A 22656-nucleotide genomic window follows, 5' to 3' on the forward strand; every position below is an offset into this window, starting at 1 on the left:
ATTTTTCGGTTCCGCCGGTTTGGTTGGTTCAGTTTTTGTATTGGAGTATTTACATGTTTTTAAAAAAATTCAAATCTTTTGGAAATTTATCTTTTTTTTAGAAAAAAAAATCTGTTTAAATACGGAGTAGTTTATAAGTGTAGTTTAAGCTATGATTAGAAACTAATACACACTTATTAAGAAGGAAGACATGCTCAATGACAAGATGATCTCTAGTTTTGGAAACAAAGGGGGGGGGGGTGGGGAACTAAGACAACATAACACAAAATGTTAAAGGACATCAAGACATCAAACAACATCATCGAATGACAGAGGAGTTTTGGTCTCCGCCAACTCTGCCCTCAGCTCTGAACACTTTTGCTTCAAGTTTAGTAAACTTTCCTCTGTTTCTTGTAGGATGGCCAAACAAGACATCTCTTTCTCCTTATTCAGTTTAACTTGGTCCAGCTTCTTCTCCAACCAATCCAACTTAAATCCTGAATCTTTCAGATATGTCAGTGCAACGTCTGCTAGCTCAAGATCCTCACTGGAGAGCTCTTGAAGTGATTGGCATAGAGTCTCAATTAAGCATAGAAGAGAATTCATGCATGCTTTCCTCAGATGTTGGTTCTTTGAATGGAACCCTACAGCAATGTCTGGATGTCTCTCAAAGATACTCCACACAGTTTCTACCTGCAAGTGGAGACAGCCAAACAAAAAGCATATGGGAGAGCCTCCTTTAGTTATCTAAAATAATAACACCATTATATTATAGTAAAATAAACAAATGCTCATGTGTTTTTGTAGAATAACAAGAAGCATACACCATTAAAATATTCCTTACTTGTGAAGGAAGAACTTGGAATCCATTGACTTGGATCCTTTCCCTTATTGCTGAAGGTTGCTCGAGGATCACGCTATAAACTGCGGCATACTTTTCATCTATCTTACTCTGAGGTATGGTTGTCTTCTCGAATTTCCTTGGTATATATAACTTGTCAATAGATTCCAGAACATCAACCTCTGCAAGAATCTTGACTTCATCATTTACTAGGGTTCCAGCATTTGCGAAGTGATGGAAAGCCAGGAAAGGATACAAAACCCCATTCCATTGTCTCCGAATCAAACCAGTGCGGTCCTTCTGTAACAAACATTTCACCCACTGGTTATTCAATATTTAAATTTTAAGACAGATCTAAACCACTGATACAACACACAAAGACCAATCAAGAAAATGAGCGAATGTTGGTAAGAATCACCTTGAATAAAGGAAGGTTTTTCCGAAAGTTGATTCACTACAGTTAGGCGATAACTAAAATGTCTTGTACGTCCAGGAAGCAATGATGGATTGTAAGCAATCAACATACGCCAACCCAAGAATTGATGAGGTTTCTTTCCATGGGGAGTGACTGAAAGGCGGCTGACGATAAATATAAAAGAAATTAATCACCGCAATATAAACGAATAAAGACAATGTAAACAAAAAGGAAAGAGTGTCGCGTTTACCAGCTGCACACATCAGTATCAATCTCAAATGCATAATCATGAAAAGTTTCATGCTGCAACGAGGAGAAGTTCTTTATCACCCATGTAAACTTGTTCTCACCTATCTTCTTCATTGATCTGAGGAAACTCCTCTCGATAAACATGAGCATGACGAGAATAAGACCCTAGATGGAACTGCATACAGCCAATCAAACAAAATCTTATATCTAGTTAAACTAAATTATCATTTTAACTATGTACAACACACTTGGTTGAAGAGGTTACCCTTCAGAATCACGTATGAGGAGAGCAGTAGAGCGCATACAATGCAGTTAAGAAAATACTGAAGTTCTTATTTTCAATTTTGAAGAGAAAACAAGAATGCAAAACGTTTTTGTTACGTTGGGACTAGTTGTTTTGCTTAGGGAACATGAACTGACCAAGAGTAACTATTGGTGCATCTATCTTATTAAAACTCAAGTACAAAATTGGAGTGTTTGGAGACTTGAATAGGACTTTTAAAAATTTGGAGTGTTTGGAAACATGGATTGCAGTCTTTAAAAAAAAATATTTTTGTTTGAAAACAAAGAAAATAGTATTAAGAAAAAAAAGTAATGGGCTTATGTTTTTTTAAAAAATTGAAAGTTATCTAGGCCACTTTTAAAATATACCAAAATGGGTCAATCTAATTCCCTAAAAAAATTTTTTCTAAACTAACCATAAAACAAAATTTAAACTTTATATACATATTTCAAATCAAAATAATAATTCAAATTTGATTTATATCAAAAATTGATTCAAAATATACATATATTCAAAAATGGATTTTTACTAAACTATTTTTCAATAACCATTATAAAAAAATATTGTCAATATATATAAGAAAAATATAATACAAAGCCCAATTTGAAATACCAACTCAAATTATGGTTTTCATATTTCATATTAAGTTTTAAAAATATAATATATGTAATTATTTATATGATGGTATGTATAAAATACTATTAATTATATGATTACTTATATGATGGTACATATAAAATACGATTAATTATATGATGATAAAATACGATATATAATAATGACTAGGGATGGACTTTTGGATACCCATACGGGTTTAGTTCTGATCGGTTTGTATTTTGAGTTTTCGGGGTCAAAGATTTCAGCCTTATTAGAATGTTTCTAAATTTTGGTTTGAGTTCGATTTGGATCTTTGCGGGTTTGGTTTGGGTTTGGATAACTAATCTATCTTATTAAAACTCAAGTACAAAATTGGAGTGTTTGGAGACTTGAATAGGACTTTTAAAAATTTGGAGTGTTTGGAAACATGGATTGCAGTCTTTTAAAAAAAATATTTTTGTTTGAAAACAAGGATAGTAGTATTAAGAAAAAAAGTAATGGGCTTATGTTTTTTTTTAAAATTGAAAGTTATCTAGGCCACTTTTAAAATATACCAAAATGGGTCAATCTAATTCCCTAAAATTTTTTTTTCTAAACTAACCATAAAACAAAATTTAAACTTTATATACATATTTCAAATCAAAATAATAATTCAAATTTGATTTATATCAAAAATTGATTCAAAAATATACATATATTCAAAAATGGATTTTTACTAAACTATTTTTCAATAACCATTATAAAAAAATATTGTCAATATATATAAGAAAAATATAATACAAAGCCCAATTTGAAATACCAACTCAAATTATGGTTTTCATATTTCATATTAAGTTTTAAAAATATAATATATGTAATTATTTATATGATGGTATGTATAAAATACTATTAATTATATGATTACTTATATGATGGTACATATAAAATACGATTAATTATATGATGATAAAATACGATATATAATAATGACTAGGGATGGGCTTTTGGATACCCATACGGGTTTAGTTCTGATCGGTTTGTATTTTGGGTTTTCGGGGTCAAAGATTTCAGCCTTATTAGAATGTTTCTAAATTTTGGTTTGAGTTCGATTTGGATCTTTGCGGGTTTGGTTTGGGTTTGGATAACTAATTTAAATTATTTTTAAAGTCTTAAATCATTATATATTTTAAATTTCTCAAAATGTATAAATAAAATAATATATTACGTATAAATTTGAATAACATATGTCATAATACTTAAGCTTAACATATCAATTGGCTTGATTTAAAATTTTGGATACGAAATCAATAATTATTTTAAGTATTTTTGGTGATTTGAGTATACTTTAACTATTTCAGATATTTACTTTTGACTATCTATATATATTTTCAAGTATTTAAACCAATTTAAAAGTATCATTTTTGATGTTTTATATACGTTAAATCTAAAAATAATTAATATATATAAGTATATAAATCTATTTTTAGATAAATTCGGATACCCAAATACTTAGGTTCGGATCAGATTCGGTTCTCTAAATAACAAAATTTTGAATAATTAGAATATTTAATCAATTTATGTTTGGGTTTGGTACTATATCTTTGGATCGGTATCGGTTATGTTCCTCGGATTCATTTTTCCAAATCCTAATAATTACATGAAAAACAAATATCAACATATTTTTCAAAATATACACCCGCGCACCTGCGCGGGTCAAAATCTAGTTTAAATTATTTTTAAAGTCTTAAATCATTATATATTTTAAATTTCTCAAAATGTATAAATAAAATAATATATTACGTATAAATTTGAATAACATATGTCATAATACTTAAGCTTAACATATCAATTGGCTTGATTTAAAATTTTGGATACGAAATCAATAATTATTTTAAGTATTTTTGGTGATTTGAGTATACTTTAATTATTTCAGATATTTACTTTTGACTATCTATATATATTTTCAAGTATTTAAACCAATTTAAAAGTATCATTTTTGATGTTTTATATACGTTAAATCTAAAAATAATTAATATATATAAGTATATAAATCTATTTTTAGATAAATTCGGATACCCAAATACTTCAGTTCGGATCAGATTCGGTTCTCTAAATAACAAAATTTTGAATAATTAGAATATTTAATCAATTTATGTTTGGGTTTGGTACTATATCTTTGGATCGGTATCGGTTATGTTCCTCGGATTCATTTTTCCAAATCCTAATAATTACATGAAAAACAAATATCAACATATTTTTTAAAATATACACCCGCGCGCCTGCGCGGGTCAAAATCTAGTGCTAGTTAAATTAATAGTACCAAAGTTTCTTATACCATGACACGATTAACCATGTATTACTATTAACTAAAGGCCTGAATGTAACCGCAGCTATTGCGAGAGTTTGCGGATGCGGGATGATTGCAATTTTAAGCGGTTTTAAGAAATTTGTACGACTGGTACTGCGGTTAGAAATTAGTGCGTTTGTGGAATACTTATGACTGGTTAACCACCAAATATAACAGCAGTTAAATAATAAATTAATAATATTTATATTTTATATGATTATAAAAATATTAAACATCATAATATTATAATAAATATAAAAAATATATTTTAAATTTTAAAAAATTATAGAAAATATTTTATTTTAAAAAATTTATAATATACATTTAAATATAATAGATATATTTTAGCATTTCTATTATTGCAAATTTCATATTTTTATTTTTATTATTGTATTATATTGTTTTTGAAAAAGAAGAAATTTTTTTATCTTTTCGCAACCGCCCACAACTGCAAACGCTAGTTGTAACCAGTTTTTGAATTTAAAAGACGATATAATAGTTGAAAGTGGTTTACAACGGTTTGAGTGACTGTTGAAAACGCCAATAACCGCTACTAAACGCCAACTGGCTTGACTATGCTACTCAAGTGTCACTATGTTTTCATACGCAAGAGATAATTACTTAAAAATCAAGATTTATAACCATGTTACTTTTCATGCGCATAGCCCAAGACTTTCCACAAACATAGATAAAATTGTCTTATTTTGAAACAAAAAAAGAAAACAAAAGAAGAGGACACAAACAAATGGGTAAGAACTCAAGAGATCAAACAACTTCATAGAACGAGAGAGGGGTTCTGGTGGCCGACAACTCTGCCTCCTCCTCCTTCACTAGAGCATCAAGGTCTGAACATTTTTGCTTCAGTTTAAGTAAGCTATCATCCATTTCTCGTAGCCTAACCAAACTAGACTGTTCTTTCTCCTTCTTTTCTTTTACGTCGTCTAGTATACACCCCAACCACTCCACTTCAAAGCCAACATCTTTCAAGTATGTCAGAGAAATGTCTGCATCCTTAAGATCTTCATTAGAAAGGTCCTGAAGAGATTGGCATAGCGTTTCGATTAAGTTGAGCAGGAAATTCATAGATGTTTTCCTCAGAAGTTGGTTCTTTGAACGGAACCCTACTGCAATGCCTGGGTGTCTTTCAAAAATACATCTCACAAATTTAACCTGCAAGCATATGAGAGAGCATTCTTTGGAAATCTGGAAAAAGGTGAAGACAAGGAAAAAGTTTGCACTACTACATAAGTTTTTTTCTACCTGTGATGGAAGAACATGAAACCCATTGACATCGACGCTCTCTTGAGTCTTGTTGCGTAAAGGCTTCGGACCATCATCTAGCATCATCTCGCTTGGAGATTGGTATGCACCTTCATATTCTTCTGAGCAACCATATGTGCCAACAACTTCAGCAACTTCTACCTCAGCAACAATCTCGAGTTCTCCGTTTTCTAGAAACCCTTTGCTTTCGTCAAGGAGTTTGGTAAGAGGAACATTAGTTGAAAATCCGTAGCCCAATTTCTTCTGATCAAACCAGAGATGATTTTCTGTACGCATTAGAAATTAATTCCGAATAGTTAACCAAGATCAAGCAAAGTATCATTATAGACCATGTTACTAGCATAGCTAAAAATACCCTAGAGCAACATAGAACTCTATTAAAAAAACGTTGTTCATAACAGCATAACAAGACCTCTGTCAGAAGATTTAACAAGAAGATGCATAAATTGATATATTTATCTAACACGTTTACTCTATATATATATTACCGACACAAGGGACGTTGAAAGAATCACCATTCAGTAATGCAAGTTCTCCCAAATATTGGTTTCCTACAGATAGCCGAAGCTTTACGTATCTTCTCCATCCAGAAGGCAATGATTCAGGATCAGCAACTTCAAGACCCATATACAAAGAATTAACGTTTCCTTCCTTGGGATCAATAAAAATATACCTGAAGAAAGTAAGAAGATACGAGTCACCAAAACCATGGATGAACGAACCTATATCTAGATAGGACAAGATAATTAGATTCTTCTCTATTTAGTTTTTACCATTCGCAGTCACCAATCAGGACTGGAACAGATGAATACATCTCAGATTGCATAGAGAAGTCATCTATCACCCAAGTGAACTTCTTACTAACTTGATTGGCCATTTCTGTAATAAAGATTCATCACTGTCAAACTTCAAGAAAAGAAAAGCTCATTTGGAGTAACAAAAAAAGAAAAAGATTCTACTATGGACTCAAAGCCTTACTAAATTCAAACCACATTCTTAACAGTGTCTACAAGATCAAGGAGTTTAGGAAGAACATTTTAGGGATTACTCTTCAGAGATGAGCAGAACAAGAGAGACACTGTACTCCGAAAATACAGCAATACTCTAAACAGACTCAAGAAGAACATAAATACTATGTGGTTTCCTGAACGTTGATATAGTATAATCATATTGTAGAAATAAGACAAATGTTCAGTGTTGCAGAAGAGGAAAGGAGACAATAACCAAAGAAAGGCTTACCTTACAGTGTTATGCTTTTCAGAGGAATATGGACCTGCAACGTATATATATATACACGAAGAGAATGAATGAATGAATGAATGAATATAAATAAATAAATGAATGAATGAATAAATGAATCTCGAGTAATGGGAGCGAATGCAAACAGTCCAAATCCCTGGTGACTTGATACTCTTGCCATAATTACGAATTAATCACTAGTAAGACTGATGACCCTTGGTAATTACCAATGTTTTGAAACCCGACTCAGACCCGCGGTTGAACCGGTAAACCCGGCAACCCAGAAAAAATTCGGTTTAGGTTTTGTGAAAAACCCAATATTTAGAAACCCGCAAAAACCCACAAAAACCCAGTAAAACCCGGAACCCGATACTGGTTGAATCATTGGTTGAACCAATAAATAACTTTTACTTCTTTTTTTAATTTTTAATTATGTTTTTAGATTATGTTTTATATTCTAAATTTCTAATTAATAAGTTATATACTAACAAAAAAAATTAGGTTTTTTCTTTTTTGTTTTATATTTGTGATTTTTAGATTTTAATGAAGATTTCACTATGCCAGAGAACCAAAACTAGTTGATGTGATTTAGACTAATTACCCTTGAGAGCGTCTTTTCGAATGCCACACTGAAAGAAGCTACTCGGTGCTCTATAGAAGATCTCAACCTAAAACGACAAAAGAGTAACTATTAGTTTTCAAATGTTTTAGAATAGTTACTTTCCATCCAAGAAAAAAGTATGGACGATAATGAACCTTCAAAAACTTCTTTCAGACTGCAAAATACGAAGATTCACCTACAATTATACAAGTAACCTCATCATCAATGGTAAGACTGATGAGTCCATGGCTATTAAGAAAAATCATCAAACAGCATCAGCTTCTGCCAAACTGTTCGTCGCTAACTTCCAATAAGAAGTGTTACTTATTGCTTATGGAACAAAATCTGAGTACGGGTCACTATTAGAAGCATATGCGAGGTAATACACACCATCAAAATTAAACCAATATGATACAATGAATATTCAAAAGCGAGCTTCCTCCACTATGAATTAACAATTGTCTACGTCAGTAATAAGACACGTCTCCATCACAAAATGAGATGTGTCCATCCATAAATCCATCATAAACATATGTCAACGCACTTCACCTTCCACCTAAGCAGTATTCACACTAGCATCACGTGACACACACGGCACAACATTTTATACAAATCAAAGTGTAGCCGAATAGTAGCAATTCTGAAAACGTAAGGACAAAAAATGGAAGAGACTTACGTTGATGCGGTTGGTGTGGACACGACAACGACGGAGACGACGGCGAGCTCGAAGAACAAAAAGAAGTTGAAGGTAATGGTTGCGATAGATGAAAGCAAGAATAGCTTCTATGCGTTGGAATGGGCAGTGGAACATCTCAAAGATGTTATGAGCGCCGAACCGGAAACCGATCAAGAAGGCGGTTTGCTTACGTTGGTTCATGTTAATCCTTCTGGTGCAACCGGTGAAAAAAAACAACCAACGCTTCTCATTTTATTTCTTCTTATTCACTTTTAAAAATTTGAATTATTGAGGGGTGTTTTGAAAACTCTTAGCTTCGGCGACAGATTCAGTTCCTGAATTAATGAAGAAAGCAGGAGTGCAGAGCACCAACTTGTTCACACCGGCGTTGGAGTTGTGTCGTGCCAAAATGGTCGGTGATCTCAGAACATGTGTATGTCTACATACCCTCACAAAACAATAATATAACAACATCTTATGGGTTTACATTGGATGAATTGAGATTTGAGAAGACCATCTGGAGTTTGTTTTTGGGGTTTTGTAGGTGAAGACTGAAACGATGATACTGGAAGGAGATCCAAAGGAGATGATCTGCCAAGCGGTCGAGCAAAATCACGTGGATCTTCTTGTTGTTGGTAGCCGTGGACTCGGCATGATCAAAAGGTTTACAACCTTTTCATTTTGTATATATTCGAGAACTTTTTGGTCAAATGTGTTGAACATTTGTTTGATTTGGGGGATATACATGCAGGGCCTTTCTAGGGAGTGTGAGTGATTACTGTGTTCAACATGCGCAATGCCCTGTTCTCATTGTGAGACCACCTAAAGAAACCTCGACTAGTAAGTAGTAGTACAATACCAATGAACGTACGAGCAAGTGAGGAAACCACCATATCTGTGACTAGTTACTTTTTTTCTTTTGTGGGAATGTGACGACTATTTTCTATTTTATCCAGTTTGTATGAACAAAAATAAAAAAGCGTCAGGTACACATTCCTTTTCACTGTAATTGCAATCACAACGACTCGAAACAAATAGTTAACCAAACCAAAGCCGAACTGATTCATGTTTCTTTCATATAGATTCCAAACCGGAAAACCGGTTTGATCGTTTGGTTAAAGAACTTTCTTAGAGAAAAGGGACGTGCTATACAGTTTCTAAATGCGAGTAAAACATGGAACGAGAGAGACGAACGTTACGATACACGCCAATGTACTTTGCTGTTTGGTATGTGTTAGCCCTGCATGTCACCAAGTTAAATGACTTCTTCGTTAGCATTAACCAAACTCAAAATATAGAACTCTGGTTCGTACACGTTTCTACCTGTTGGCTCATTAAGATCTCCACAGCTACGTTTAGATCGTCATCGGCAGCAGCGAGTGCAACCTCCACTTGTGTCTGAATCAAACCCAGAGATTTTGAAACATGCATTTTTAGCTATTTGTTATTATTGGTATAAAATCAAAGAAACGTACCCTTTCAAAGCCCATGGCAACGAGTTTCTGGATTTGTTCTTCAGAAGCAGCAACACGACCCTGCGTTTAACAGTTTAATGAGAAGAAAAAAACTTCTAGATTCCTTGAAAGGGTTCAGCTCTAAGGCGAATATCTAAGCCCTAAAACTAACCTGGGATGGAGGCAGGACTGCTGCATTTGCTATTGGCACCTGTCTGAAAAAGGTTCACAAAAGCAGCTTAGGTTGAAGGAATGATGCATAGTAATCTGATAAGTTTATACATCATAGAAACTTAATACCTTGCGGCGGGGATTGGCTCTGCTATGCCAATCACGGTTGCATCAGAAAGGCGGTCAGGAGTGCTATCTTCCAAGAGTCTAGCATGGAGGTTTGGGTTTGTTTCTCCAGCTGGAGGGGTGGGATCACGGGCAGTACCGCTAAGAGTTCTACCTCTTCCCGGAAATCTACTATCCTCAGACGACTAAATGTGAAGTAGTATGGTTAGATCATACACCCACCAAGTCAAAAGGAAATGGCAGACAAGGTTAGCGTGATTTTACCTGATTAGATGCTTCCCTCTGTGGCAGCCATGAAGACAGGGATCTCCAAGCATTTCCTGTGGAGAAACCACTGTTCAAAGAACATTGTCATTACAATGTTCTCTAGGCAAGCAGTTCAGTTTTTTTAGTACGTAGTTAAGAGGTTCGCACCTGGATGTAGTGTTTTGTACAGAATAAGTGGGCATGTAGCTGGAAGGATTTCCACCAGTGCACATAATGAATTTGGGTCGCCTTACACAGCTTGCCTGAAAAGGAACATAGAATCTGAGTGAGCGATGATCAATCCAAAGAGAGACATGTTTATTGCAGGTTCAAGAAAATACTTACCATCCAGGACGCTGACTCAATGGTGGAGAAAAATGAAGAGCCGGGCATCAAGAAATTGAAAAGGCCATAAGAATCTGAAATCCAAAGCGACTAACTAATTATCTATCCGAGAAACTTCAGGTTAGAAAGCCAAAGGCAATGAAAAAGGTAGAATATCATACATGCAAATCCAGAGAGGATGCCACATAGGTGACCAAGCAGTGAAACATTTGTCATGAGAAGTTGGAATGCAATCAACAAGAGCCATGGATATCTGCAAATGGATACAAATTTTACACCATATGTGCAACAAAGAAAGAAAGTGAACATTAACAACCCGACAAGAAAGACAATAAGCTTACAGTTTAGCGGGCACGTTGAAGAGACCAAACACACTACACAGAAGAAAAAGATATATGAGATGCCTCATGAATACAAAGGAAGTGCCAAAATTATTATTAAAATAGCTATAAAAAAGTCTTAACCTCCTAGAGGTGACTCCACTAAGACTCGTCTCTATGACAATCATAGAAAACAAGATCCCAGAGAATCCAATCGCGCACTCATTCATGAGATGGTCATACTGATAGAAAGGATTATATCCCGCCAGTGACGCTATAAGAAGATGCAATACAGCATTGGTCGTCGCCAGCAAAATCGTGAGGTAAAACAAGCGGACAGATCCCATGATTCTCTCAAGATCGGATCCCATAGGAACCAACGCCATCATGTTGAACATAACATGAAGCATCGATCCATGGAATAAAATGGCCGTGTAAAACCTATAAACTGCACAGCAGATAACGGTGTAAAAGAATGAACAAAGGAAAAACAAACCAGGACAATTCGTATAAGACTTAACACTATGAGAAGATACCTTGGAAACGCGATAGAATTGCAGAGGGTAAGAAGCAGACTTCGTAGAAAGAGTCGTATCCAGTTAAGAGGCATATGAGGTAAATGATTCCACAGACTACAACCACTGAAGAGGTGAGGAAAGGTATAGCATTCCACCATTGTGAAACTCTTGTTTGAACCCCAGCCTATAAGATAATAAGAACCCACAGCAAATCACAAACGAGTATCTGATTCCATAACTATATAAGACCCCTACTAGTACTACTAGTAATAACTTATAACTAAACCTTTGTCCGAATCTCTACGTGGCTAGAGATAGAAACCTATTAGAGACCCTTTAATCAATTTCAGATATCTTTATTTCACTACTCTGATTGATCCCATTTTCAGTAGAATGGTGGTACTACTGAAACAACACGGATCAATTTTACAAACGGAGGTTGCTACAATATAAAACCCCCTACTACAGTCTACAGCACACGATTCGCCACAAAAGCTAAGCTGAATCGAATTAAGAAAACGAGTTAATTCTATCGAACGAACAACCAGCCGTGTGGATTTCAGCTATCAGCCATAGCTCTTGTTGACTAGCAGAGCTTCTCGGCGATTTGTGATGACGATTCAAGAAAATAGTTGAGCAGAAGGGGGAGATTTAGCAGATCTAACCTCGGTAACAATGTTCGGCCTCATCTTCAAAGTCGCGACGAATCAATCCTCTTCTCTGCTGATTATGTTTATTTGAATTTCGACGACGACCATGTAGTAAGCTTTACTTCTCCCCCACCGTAAAGACTCTTCTCGAGATCTTAACTCTTCGCCCGGTTTATTATTTCCGTCTTGCTTAAAGTTTCGCGAACCGGGTCTAACCGGATCGAACCAGATTTTTTTTTTCTGTCCATTTTCATTATTCGAAATGATAAAAGGTTGGGAACATGGAGATGAGAGGTAAGATGAAAACTCTACAATTTACGCTAAGATTCAATATCCAAACACAATCGACCGCTTCTGTTTTGTATACTAATGATTGGATCATCGATCTCTTTGTGAATCAACTTCACTTTGTTACAACTTACAAGCATCATAACTTTTTTTTTTTATAATAATGTAATAAATATCAATAACCAAAAACACTTTCATATCTCAACAACAGAGCTTTCACCAAAACAGCAAAACTGTTGGATAAGACCAAATCATACATGAAAACCAGCGGTTGCAGCAAAAAGACACATAATAGAGAACGATCAAACAGTGAATACTCCAAGAACAGTTGAGAAATGAGATGACCATTGGTGGAAGACATGAGCGTTCTCCGCCACCGAACCTTACTCCCTATGGGTTGATACACCTGAGAACCAACTCACAGCTAGATGTCTGCTTCTTCCAAGCCCCCTAGTCTGGTACCTGGATCATAACTTACAAACAGCCTAAACTCGTTTCCTAGTTTGCTAGAGTGATGAGGCTTAAACACGCAAGGCCGAACACCCAACATCTCAGCCGCCCTATCTCTCTGCACATCTCCTACCAAAGACGTAATAATAATAATACCCCTCAGCTAAATGTTAACAAAACCTCCAAAACCGACTAGAGAAAACACTAGTCATTGTACCTGTGAGAAGAAGCAACAGAGAATCCACTGGACTCGCCAGAAACGAAACCGTTTGAGTAACTCTTTCCAGACATTCCTTACTCTGCCAAACCATAACCATATCAAAGATCACTAAATCTGCTTATTAGAAAAGTTAACAACTTGAAGAAACTTTTTACCAAGTAAGGAGGATCTGCAACGATTATATGAAAGCAATGTTTAAGCTCCAACGGCAACTCTTCAGGTTCGTTGTAATCATAAAACGTGAACTCACTTCCATATCTCTCAAACCTCATATCGTACTCCAACAACTGCACATGTAGACTCGGATCCTTCTTCTGACTCATCACAAACAACAAAAGAATCAGTTTCAAATACAAATTCAGTCTCTTACTTTAATCAAGAACTGATGTATTGTATTACCTTGAGATACACGTAAAGAGTAGGGCACGCGATGCAAGCGACTCTGCAGTTTGAGAATCTACTTGAGAGAGTAACCACTTCCTCAGCTACAGTCTCTGCCGTTTCAGGTTCGTACCAGAACTGGCTTAGTCTCCAGTCCTCCGTAACTAGCTCCACTTTATCTCCTCCGTCGACGGTGGACGGCGGCGGCGTGATTGTGTCGGTTTTGTTCTGGTCGGCTAGAAACTCCTGGAGCGCCGCCAGTGCTTGAGAGCTCAACACTAACGGATCGTCGTCTTCTAGATCTCTGTCTAGTTGAGCGGAAACGGCGCCGTTTGGTGTCTGGAGCTCATCTTCTCCTTCCATTTTTGGGTTTCAGGGTCGGAGTAAGTCGAATACAAGGAGAGGACTTAAACGGACACGGCGAAGTGAGTGTTTAGAGAGACTAGGGTTCTTGTTCTGTTCTGCTTGCGTTTATACAGATATTTCATAAATAGTCCCCAATGTTTTAAATATTTTCTCAAGAAATCCATGAACTTTGTCTTGTGTTTAACCACACAAATTTAAAAGTAAATTATCAACCACTTATAGTTGTTCAAAAAAAAAAAATATCAACCACTTACTATAAAAAAAAATAAAATACAAATTATCTACTTTAATCGTATAAAACACATCTGTCATGTTTTCATATCAAGACAAAGTTACATAATTTCAGAATTTATGAAAATCGAGTTTTATGTAAATTTCATTCAAATTTGTACATATCTGTTTAAAATATGAAAACATGGTGATTCTTTATAATTTATCTGAAATTTTTTAATTAATAAATGTATTCTTTTTCTTAAACAAACATTGTATCTTTACAAAATTAGTAAAAATTGGTGAATTGTATTATAATATGTTTTTGGGGGGTCAAATTGAAAAGCTATTTATAATTCCAAATCAGAAATGGCCACCGTTGTTGTTTTCCCTCATGTTCCCATCTAATCCTAGACTGGTGCCATTAATGAGATTTCGTACGCTTTCTCCTCTTCTCAGGAATCATTTTTGGCTCATGGGCTCTTCAGTTCATGACTGACAATTTTTTGTACCTTAGGTGGGTAAAGGCTTGTCAAAAGACGAGAAAGCTAGGAAGTTGGCTTTGCAACACTGGTTTGAGGGTTGAGGCAGTAAGAATATTCCTGTACCATTTGTCTTTTTTTTTGCTTGTGACTGTATTTAAGTTTTGTGTAAAGCCATGTGTGATCTTAATTTTTCTAGCTTAACAGATTGGTTCTCGACAGCGCTATGGCCACAATCTTCGGTTCTATTATCATGCCTGGCTCCATTGTGACAGTAACCAACCCGGTTTCTATTGGTAGGTTTGCTATTCAACAACCAAAAAGTGTGACAGTATCAGGAGTACATACATTTTACGAGCTAACATAGGCTTGACATACAAGGAAAAGAATTGAACCATGAAAGATGACCAAGATCAAAACTATATTAACAAAGCATCAAGTATCTTGGTCCAGTGAGCTACTGTGCTTAGTAGACCGATTATATATGCTCCTGACCAATGTTCTATTGTTTCTTAAGAACAGACTGGAAGAGAGGCATATGAAGTTGTGATTGAGAATAGCAAACTAATCTATAAGCAAAGTGGGATAGCTCTGGTCACAAAAGAAGGTCCTCCAGATGCAAAGTGTATTTTTGTCCTAAGCGTGTCTAAGATAATGTATACAAACATTAACAAGGTTCCATTTTCAAAACTTTCCTCGATGAAGACATTGAGGAATACGAGAAGCCTGTCCCAAAGGAGAAGATAATGAAACGTATAGACTCACACAAAGGAACGAAATCTTACCAATTAGCTGAGAGGCTACACTCGAGATGGAGTACTGGTGCAGGGCCTAGCATCAGTTGTATGAGAGATTACCCATCAGAGCTTCAGTTTAGGGTTCTTGAACAAGCTCAGCCATCTCCACGAGCTTCAAGCTTTTCAAACCCATCTCCTTTTGCCCCGGTTAGATCACGAGGAACAACTCTTGGAGAGGTCCTTTGGTTCAAGAACTCGAGAGTCTTTAGGTCTATATATATATACGAAGCAAATGCTCACCATGTAATGAAGTGACTAAGCTTGAATATTTTTTTGTTATGTACGACCCTGTCACTCGCTAATGAATGCACAAAGTGCCGAAACTAAAGGGCTTGAATGAAATATGATCTTCTTATTGTGTGCCTGCCTTGTAGAGCCTGCCTTGTTCTACAAGTCACCTTTTTGTTATTATCTTTTTCATATTTTTGTCGTGTGATTATTTTTAATCAATTACTAAATCATATAAAGTTGATGACTTGATGTCCCTTGAATGAATTTTACTCCTCAGCTGATTTTTAATGTACGTAGACAAATGCTAATCAAAATATATCAAACCAAACCAAAAGCTGTGTTTAAAAATTAAAACGACTGGTAGAGACAAGATGTGAAGTTACCAAAAGGTCCTTAGAGAAACCACAAAAGAAAAACCTAACCCTAAAGTCGTGTTCTTTATTAAGCTTTGGCTGCATCCACTCTTACCTTTGGTGCCGTTCTCAAACTAGTTTCTTTTCTCCAGGTGAGTTTCTTAGTTTTTGTTATGTCTTGCTCATTGCACCCTTTGAATTGCCTTCAGAATGTTTTTGTCTTGAAGATATACATATATTGTTCACTCTTGTTGATTAGATTGTGCTTCTGTTATCGAAGCTTGGTGTGATGATGCAGATCCACTTTTAGTTTCTTGTTTGATGATTGTTTGATGAATGCATTAGCGTATTTCAAATAAGATTGGTGTATTAGTTGCTTTCATATTTGAATCAATGCTAATGTCAAAGAGTTTGTATGAAATCTGAGAAAATTTCTATTGTTCATTGGTTTAGTGACACAAATATATGTATTTTTTTCTGGATTTAATTTGTTTCATGTCTATAATATTCATTTGATCATGCTTCTTGTTTAGTTGCCATTTTTTTGCCTAGTTATTGAGACATCATCGTTTCAATAGTATTATGCAAGCCAAATGTGCCGTTGATGAGTTGATCCAGATTTTGGAAATTGAGTGATGAATAAGGGTTCTTTTTTTGTTTTTCAAAAAAAAAAAGAATAAGGGTGTTAGTAGTTAGTTTTATCTTTTTCATTTCATTTTCATTGCTTTTTTTAATGTGATTTTGTTTTTGAATGTCTTATGTGGAATGTAGATTCTCCTTGCTTCCACTGCCTAACATTTACCTCTCCCGCTAAGAAAGATGTTGAATTCGAAGTTATTTGCTAAGGTTTCTCTCAAACCTTGTATACTTTTCGATAACTTAGTCTATTGGCTTACCCGTTTGGTTTTACTTACTTTCATTGTGTTACATTGTTCACCACCAGCCTGGAAGTGAAAGTGACAATGGAAGTAGCACCGAGGAAGAGTTAGATGAGGTTCAAGATACCAATACTGCTGGTGGTGCATCTCGTTATCTTCCAGGTGGCAGTGACACTGATGACGGTGATCTCCCTAAACGTGTTGTTCAGCCAGGCAAAGACAAGCGTTTTGAGGAGATGGTCCATACCGCTGAGCAGATGAAGCATGCGATGAACGTCAATAATTGGGTTAGTCTACTAGAGAACTTTGACAAGATCAACAAGCAGCTGGAGAAAGTTATGAGGATTAAAGAGGCTGTGAAGGCTCCAGTCTTGTACATCAAAACCCTTGTCATGTTGGAAGACTTCTTAAATGAAACTACTCTGGAAGCAAAGAATGAGATGAGCCACAGTAACTCCAAGGCTTTGAACTCAATGAGACAGAGGTTGAAGAAGAATAATAAGATGTATGAAGAAGAGATCAATAAATATAGAGAGTCTTCGGAAACCGAGGAAGCGAAGGTATCAGAGGAAGAGTTGTGTAATAAGGATCCAAAAGAGATCACATGGGAATGGATCAACCAAAAACTCAAAGAAGTTGTGTCTGCACGTGGAAGGAAAGGAACTGCTAGATCTGAACTGATTGATCAGCTCACACACCTGATGAGACTGGCCAAAACTCCAGCGCAGAAACTCGAGATCTTGTTCGGTCTTGTCTCCGCACAGTTCGATGTGAATCCTGGTCTTAGCGGACACATGCCTATCGACGTCTGGAAGAAGTGTGTGAACAACATGTTTACGATACTTGACGTTCTTGTCAAGTACGATAACATCGTTGTCGACGACGCGGTTGAGCCTGACGAGAACGAAACTTCGAGACCAGAAGACTATGATGGGAAGATTCGTGTCTGGGGGAACCTTGTTGCATTCGTGGAGAGGATAGATACTGAGTTTTTCAAGAGTTTGCAGAGCGTTGATCCTCATGCGCGTGAGTATGTGGAGAGATTGAGAGATGAGCCGATGTTGTTAGCTCTTGCTCAAAACATACAAGTCTACTTTGAGCGGTGTGGTGACTTTAAATCTGCGGCAAAGGTGGCTTTAAGACGAGTTGAGTCAGTTTACTACAAGCCTCAGGAAGTTTATGACGCTATGAGGAAACTGGCTGAGCAAGAAGATGATAGTACTGGACCTGTTGTTCCTCGTAAGCCTACTTTTGCAGAGAGTAGTCGAGCTATGATGGATGGTCTCGTCTCACTTATTTACAAGTATGGAGATGAAAGGACCAAAGCACGTGCGATTTTATGTGATATCTACCACCATTCTTTAATGGACAAGTTCGGGACTGCTAGAGACTTGTTGCTGATGAGTCATCTTCAGGCCAATGTTCAGCATATGGACATGTCAACGCAGATCCTCTTTAACAGATCGATGGCTCAGCTTGGTCTTTGCGCGTTTCGAGTTGGAATGTTTACCGAGGCTCAAAGCTGCCTCTCTGAGCTGTGTTCTGGTCAAAGGGCGAGGGAATTGCTTGCTCAAGGTGTCTCCCAAAGTAGAAAGGAGAAGACTCCTGAACAGGTACATATTTTTCTTTGTAGTACACAATATTTTCTGTAGGTTCATATAACTTGTTATAATCATAAGACCTTAGATGTAGCCTAAAGCTTCTCTTTGATCCTGGTAGTTCCTTGTAGTGATGAAATTAAAGAAGTTTTTTACCATATAGAGTTTGTTCTTCGGCTAATCTTTGTGGTTATGATCTAAATTTTAGCTTATAGTTTATATAAATAATCGTTTTTACTAGGTCAGGACGTTCAAACATTTTGTTTTTTTTGGTTCTAGAGATTTAGGAATCTTTCCGTTATAAAATTCGGTTTGGTTTCGGTTTCGGTTATTTTGGTTTCCGGTTAGGTTTGAACCGATAAAATTTCGGGTCTAGTTTTATTCCTTGACTAATTTTAGATAATATAGTTAAAAAATGTTGGATAATTAGGGATTTTTAGGCTAAATCGGCAATTTGGGTTATTGGCATAAAAATATTGGAGAATTTGGACAATTTTAATTACTTCGGTGCATGTAAACAGTTAGCTTCAACATAAATATTAGAATGACATTATATCATCAACCTGCTTGCATGGAGTTCTCCTAGCTTTTACCATATTGATCGTCATTATTCATATAAGAGTGCTACACTGTTGGCCTATGTTATAATTTCATTTGATATCTATATTATAGCTAACTGTTTTACATCCTTTTGGTCCTGCCAGGAAAGATTGGAGAGGAGACGACAGATGCCATATCACATGCACATAAACCTTGAGCTTCTTGAAGCTGTTCATCTCATATGCGCCATGCTATTGGAAGTCCCTAACATGTCAGCCAACTCTCATGATGCCAGACGCAAGGTGATTAGCAAGAATCTCCGTCGCCTGATTGAGATCAGCGAGAGGCAAGCATTCACTGCTCCTCCTGAGAACGTCCGTGACCATGTCATGGCAGCAACACGAGCTCTCGCCAAAGGAGACTTCGAAAAGGCTTTTGAGGTTTTAAGCTCTCTTGATATATGGAAACTGCTCAGGAATCGCGAAACCGTTCTTGATATGGTGAAGGCTAGGGTCAAAGAGGAGGCGTTGAAGACTTATCTCTTAACATACTCAGCCTCTTACGAGTCCCTACGTCTAGATCATCTTGCTAAGATGTTTGGTCTCTCTGAGAACCAAGTCCACAGCATCGTGAGCAAGATGATGATCAGTGAAGAACTCCATGCATACTGGGACCAACCTACACATTGCATCCTCTTCCACGATGTCCAGCACAACAGGTTGCAAACGTTGGCTTTCAAGTTAATAGAAAAACTTGCTGTTCTTGCGGAGAGTAATGAAAGAGCAATGGAGGCTAGGACCGGTGGATATGGAGGAAGAGGTGGTGGAACAGAGAACAGGGGAATGCAGATGGACGGCACGAGCCCTATGGTCAGTCTCAACCGAGTTGTTCGCGCGTAGACTTACTTTGATCACATTTAAAAGCCAAAGGACTAGAGACATCCTAAGACTTTGTTGTCAATCTTTTTCTTCAAACTTGTTTTAAGACACCAGGAAACAGATGGGTTCTACTTTTATGTTCTGTTTTGGTTTTTATTGTTTGTGGTTAAGAGATTTTGACCTCTTTGGATTTATTTTTGTCTTTTCCCTAGCTATTTACATTAACTTTCTTTTTGTGGCTAAATAGCTATTTACATAAACTTGTAGCAACAGTTTTCATTGGCTGGTAATATAGAATAGTTCAACCAAGTGTGGACGGTCCGGTGGTCTTGAGGGAGCTTTGGCCCCAATACGGACCCGGGTTCGAATTCCGCTGGCCACCGTCGATTAAAATAGGGTGATAAAGGCAGCTCTCCAGGATGCCTTCTGCGGAGGTGTACGTAGACGCTAGTCGGGTTCCCTCCAGGGTGTTCAGATTACCTGGATTATCAAAAAAAAATATAGAATAGTTCGTGCAACTGTTTTCATTGACCAGTCTCCATTGTTGTGGCTTTTAAAGAACTTATGTTTGTATCAAAACGGTGTAAAAGCAGAAGCTGAACGAAAGAATAACATAAATCAAGTCAAAATAATACTATCTCACAAGAAATAGATTCATGATTAAGAAGGTAGCTGAATAACACAAATATTCATGGTGTTTATTTAGTTCACTGACCTGGTTGCCTAAATGAAAACCATAAATATTTAAACAAAAAAAAATCAAACTAGCAGCAAGACCTAATTCTTTTATGTTTCTACTCTTTGCCTCTTGTTTCTTTCTTGGGACAAGAACATAAGATGAGGTGAAGCCGCCTGCAAACTATTCAAGTCGCGGTGTATTCTATCTCCCTCCGAATCATCATGGGGTTGTGACGAGAATTTTGATTTCTTCAAACGAGTAGCGTTCGTTATAACGTATGTGGCCATGTCTAAATCTCCTCGTCTCCCTTTGTAACCTTTCCACTCGAAAATTTCAAAACTGTGCAGGAAACACTCGGGAACAGAACTCGGTCGCTTCCAGCTCTCCGGGGTTTCTATACTAGTAAATTCAAGCTGATGTTCCTAATGAAGAGTACCAAACACTAACATCAATCATATCGGGAGGTGATAAAAAAAGCATAATTAATTATTTAAAAAAAACGCTTGCTTACATCAGTGAGTTTGAGCGATCTTAGCTTGGGAGAATCTTGGAGCATACGAGTGACAAGATCCCACCAACCTTGAGCACATGTATTCAGTGTCAGATCAACGAGATTGTGGAAGATCATGCCACAAGGAGACAGAACCTGTACACAACAACAACATAAGTGAAGAAAAAACATTCCATTCCTTTTAGTTCACACATGTATATGGTGTTAATGTACGTACCTCTAAAAAGGATAAACATAGGGTAAGCGAGCGGGCACAAGTAAAAGCTTTCAGAAACTTGTGGTTACGTACTGCAAAAGTCATTTCAACATGTGCAACTTCTAAGTTAGGCATATGCTCAATTTGATGGAAGTCGTAAAGGACATCATCTCGAACGTAAAGCCACACGAGAGACGGAGCATCTATAACAAACCCGCTACCCTTTTGGTTTCTTCCGTTATTATACATGATCAATTTCCCTAGAGAAGGAGGCACCATGAGAGCCACGTCCAGGTTATCATGGTGCACAAGGAGAAAGTCAAGATTAGGACAACCGGATAAAAGCCTTGTAAGAGACGACACCTTGTTGTCTGCGTAATCCACATCTACAAGTTTCAAAGTTTTCAGAGACGGGAGTCGAACAGAAAAAGGAACATCCAAACGAAAGCAATCATAGAGTTCCAAGGTTTCTAGTGTTTCACATGTATACATGCTACTCGGCAAGCTGATCATGGTCCCTCTCTCATTAGAAGGACGGATGATAGCTATAATCTCTTGCACACGGTGACAAACAACTGCGGTTTCAATCCAATTACCAACATCTATTGCTTGACACTTGGAACCTAGATTGAGATCCAAGGTCTCTAGAACCGGTGCCTTATTTGACATCAATGACCTGTAAACAAACTGCGTGAAGGTCGCATAGTTTTCATTACTGTGTCTGTAGCTGCACTCGGCATAATCAAGCTTTGGAACTAAACTCCAAAGACGCAGCCATCTTTTCGACAAACAACATGTGGCCATGACATGTTTCGTCGGGACACGTGACAGTATTCGGATGAGCAAGTCATCTGACAATTGACTGATCATGTCCATGTTTGTATATTTACGAATAGATATCACAATGCACGCATTCTCTATTTATACACATAGAAGTCGATACCTTTTTTTTTGTTTTCCTATTAAACAATGGGGTTGATATTCCTTTTTTTTAGTGAATCGCATACTTTGCATAAATGTATTTGAGTAGTTTTCCTCTTCACTGATATAAATCTTATTTTCCTTTTTTATTTTATTTTCATGTAATTAATCAGGATTATGATTATTATTACTATTATTTTAAACATGTGTGATTCATTCATTCTGTGAAACCTTTGTGTGTTAAATAAATCATTTATTAATAGGGGCACGGTACATGATGGGATTCTTGAAAGGCACGGCACGAAGGAGTAATTAGGGTTTTGCTCATTAGTGAGTATTCGATTACTGTGTTGTTACTTG

The 22656-nt window shown here is 36.5% G+C and overlaps 7 protein-coding genes across 10 annotated transcripts; 2 read left to right on the forward strand and 5 right to left on the reverse strand.

The window, feature by feature from the left end:
* Positions 1-247: 247 nt before the first annotated feature.
* LOC106363594 (MATH domain and coiled-coil domain-containing protein At3g58410-like) lies at positions 248-1598 on the reverse strand. Its single transcript, XM_048740545.1, has 4 exons — positions 1486-1598; positions 1279-1399; positions 824-1141; positions 248-672 (listed from the first exon to the last, which is right to left on the reverse strand). The coding sequence occupies exons 1-4, from the start codon at positions 1596-1598 to the stop codon at positions 289-291; spliced, it is 936 nt and encodes a 311-aa protein (XP_048596502.1). The 3' UTR covers positions 248-288.
* Positions 1599-5307: 3709 nt separating this feature from the next.
* On the reverse strand, positions 5308-7029 carry LOC106403216 (MATH domain and coiled-coil domain-containing protein At3g58410-like). Of its 3 annotated transcripts, none has more exons than XM_022691833.2 (4): positions 6745-7009; positions 6460-6644; positions 5951-6237; positions 5308-5860 (listed from the first exon to the last, which is right to left on the reverse strand). In XM_022691833.2, the coding sequence occupies exons 1-4, from the start codon at positions 6846-6848 to the stop codon at positions 5456-5458; spliced, it is 981 nt and encodes a 326-aa protein (XP_022547554.2). In that variant the 5' UTR covers positions 6849-7009; the 3' UTR covers positions 5308-5455. The 3 variants fall into 3 exon arrangements, with proteins under 3 accessions (XP_022547554.2, XP_048597204.1, XP_048597203.1); XM_048741247.1 differs by having other exon boundaries at positions 6487-6644; positions 6745-7004; XM_048741246.1 differs by having other exon boundaries at positions 5308-6237; positions 6487-6644; positions 6745-7029.
* A 1407-nt stretch (positions 7030-8436) lies between these two features.
* Positions 8437-9545, forward strand: LOC106402398 (universal stress protein YxiE). Of its 2 annotated transcripts, none has more exons than XM_013843114.3 (4): positions 8437-8710; positions 8814-8920; positions 9032-9150; positions 9239-9545. In XM_013843114.3, exons 1-4 carry the CDS (start codon positions 8473-8475, stop codon positions 9333-9335), a joined length of 561 nt encoding a protein of 186 aa, XP_013698568.1. In that variant the 5' UTR covers positions 8437-8472; the 3' UTR covers positions 9336-9545. The 2 variants fall into 2 exon arrangements, with proteins under 2 accessions (XP_013698568.1, XP_013698567.1); XM_013843113.3 differs by having other exon boundaries at positions 8438-8710; positions 8802-8920.
* On the reverse strand, positions 9458-12507 carry LOC106402397 (rhomboid-like protein 15). The gene is made up of 13 exons (XM_013843112.3): positions 12333-12507; positions 11686-11851; positions 11294-11597; positions 11171-11203; positions 10991-11082; positions 10830-10903; positions 10653-10747; positions 10503-10572; positions 10242-10423; positions 10114-10156; positions 9963-10022; positions 9811-9885; positions 9458-9727 (listed from the first exon to the last, which is right to left on the reverse strand). The coding sequence occupies exons 1-13, from the start codon at positions 12354-12356 to the stop codon at positions 9722-9724; spliced, it is 1224 nt and encodes a 407-aa protein (XP_013698566.2). The 5' UTR covers positions 12357-12507; the 3' UTR covers positions 9458-9721.
* Positions 12508-12742: 235 nt separating this feature from the next.
* Positions 12743-14109, reverse strand: LOC106404513 (EEF1A lysine methyltransferase 1). The gene is made up of 4 exons (XM_013845238.3): positions 13675-14109; positions 13431-13589; positions 13273-13354; positions 12743-13184 (listed from the first exon to the last, which is right to left on the reverse strand). The coding sequence occupies exons 1-4, from the start codon at positions 14017-14019 to the stop codon at positions 13030-13032; spliced, it is 741 nt and encodes a 246-aa protein (XP_013700692.2). The 5' UTR covers positions 14020-14109; the 3' UTR covers positions 12743-13029.
* Positions 14110-16186: 2077 nt separating this feature from the next.
* LOC106404848 (eukaryotic translation initiation factor 3 subunit C) lies at positions 16187-20183 on the forward strand. The gene is made up of 4 exons (XM_013845510.3): positions 16187-16247; positions 16867-16941; positions 17039-18586; positions 19276-20183. The coding sequence occupies exons 2-4, from the start codon at positions 16915-16917 to the stop codon at positions 20008-20010; spliced, it is 2310 nt and encodes a 769-aa protein (XP_013700964.2). The 5' UTR covers positions 16187-16247; positions 16867-16914; the 3' UTR covers positions 20011-20183.
* Positions 20184-20290: 107 nt separating this feature from the next.
* Positions 20291-22251, reverse strand: LOC106405510 (F-box/FBD/LRR-repeat protein At4g26340-like). Its single transcript, XM_022692087.2, has 6 exons — positions 21397-22251; positions 21180-21314; positions 20985-21090; positions 20705-20712; positions 20522-20585; positions 20291-20469 (listed from the first exon to the last, which is right to left on the reverse strand). The coding sequence occupies exons 1-6, from the start codon at positions 22249-22251 to the stop codon at positions 20291-20293; spliced, it is 1347 nt and encodes a 448-aa protein (XP_022547808.2).
* Positions 22252-22656: the final 405 nt, after the last annotated feature.

This window comes from Brassica napus, chromosome A9, assembly GCF_020379485.1.
Source record: "Brassica napus cultivar Da-Ae chromosome A9, Da-Ae, whole genome shotgun sequence".
NCBI classification, from domain to species: domain Eukaryota; kingdom Viridiplantae; phylum Streptophyta; class Magnoliopsida; order Brassicales; family Brassicaceae; genus Brassica; species Brassica napus.

Bases quoted from the DNA above. Each gene is read 5' to 3' on its own strand.
- LOC106404513 (XM_013845238.3), bottom strand. From the start codon at position 14,019: ATGGAAGGAGAAGATGAGCTCCAGACACCAAACGGCGCCGTTTCCGCT. The intron at 13,590-13,674 runs GTAATACAATAC...GTGATGAGTCAG, and splicing joins CTCTTTACGTGTATCTCAAG to AAGAAGGATCCGAGTCTACA. The intron at 13,185-13,272 runs GTACAATGACTA...CGTCTTTGGTAG, and splicing joins TCTGTTGCTTCTTCTCACAG to GAGATGTGCAGAGAGATAGG.
- LOC106363594 (XM_048740545.1), bottom strand. From the start codon at position 1,598: ATGAAGAAGATAGGTGAGAACAAGTTTACATGGGTGATAAAGAACTTC. The intron at 1,400-1,485 runs GTAAACGCGACA...ATTTATCGTCAG, and splicing joins GATACTGATGTGTGCAGCTG to CCGCCTTTCAGTCACTCCCC. The intron at 673-823 runs GTAAGGAATATT...CTCCACTTGCAG, and splicing joins TCCAAGTTCTTCCTTCACAA to GTAGAAACTGTGTGGAGTAT.
- LOC106404848 (XM_013845510.3), top strand. From the start codon at position 16,915: ATGTTGAATTCGAAGTTATTTGCTAAG. The intron at 16,942-17,038 runs GTTTCTCTCAAA...GTTCACCACCAG, and splicing joins ATTCGAAGTTATTTGCTAAG to CCTGGAAGTGAAAGTGACAA. The intron at 18,587-19,275 runs GTACATATTTTT...TGGTCCTGCCAG, and splicing joins AGGAGAAGACTCCTGAACAG to GAAAGATTGGAGAGGAGACG.
- LOC106405510 (XM_022692087.2), bottom strand. From the start codon at position 22,251: ATGGACATGATCAGTCAATTGTCAGATGACTTGCTCATCCGAATACTG. The intron at 21,315-21,396 runs GTACGTACATTA...TGTTGTGTACAG, and splicing joins TATGTTTATCCTTTTTAGAG to GTTCTGTCTCCTTGTGGCAT. The intron at 20,470-20,521 runs GTCAATGAAAAC...TTGATAATCCAG, and splicing joins AGCCACAACAATGGAGACTG to GTAATCTGAACACCCTGGAG.
- LOC106402398 (XM_013843113.3), top strand. From the start codon at position 8,473: ATGGAAGAGACTTACGTTGATGCGGTTGGTGTGGACACGACAACGACG. The intron at 8,921-9,031 runs GTATGTCTACAT...GGGGTTTTGTAG, and splicing joins TCGGTGATCTCAGAACATGT to GTGAAGACTGAAACGATGAT. The intron at 9,151-9,238 runs GTTTACAACCTT...ATATACATGCAG, and splicing joins GGACTCGGCATGATCAAAAG to GGCCTTTCTAGGGAGTGTGA.
- LOC106402397 (XM_013843112.3), bottom strand. From the start codon at position 12,356: ATGAGGCCGAACATTGTTACCGAG. The intron at 11,598-11,685 runs GTATCTTCTCAT...TCTGCTGTGCAG, and splicing joins AATTCTATCGCGTTTCCAAG to TTTATAGGTTTTACACGGCC. The intron at 10,023-10,113 runs GTTAGTTTTAGG...TGTTAAACGCAG, and splicing joins CAGTCCTGCCTCCATCCCAG to GGTCGTGTTGCTGCTTCTGA.
- LOC106403216 (XM_048741246.1), bottom strand. From the start codon at position 6,848: ATGGCCAATCAAGTTAGTAAGAAGTTCACTTGGGTGATAGATGACTTC. The intron at 6,645-6,744 runs GTAAAAACTAAA...TACTTTCTTCAG, and splicing joins CTGATTGGTGACTGCGAATG to GTATATTTTTATTGATCCCA. The intron at 6,238-6,486 runs GTGATTCTTTCA...TAATGCGTACAG, and splicing joins AGAACTTGCATTACTGAATG to AAAATCATCTCTGGTTTGAT.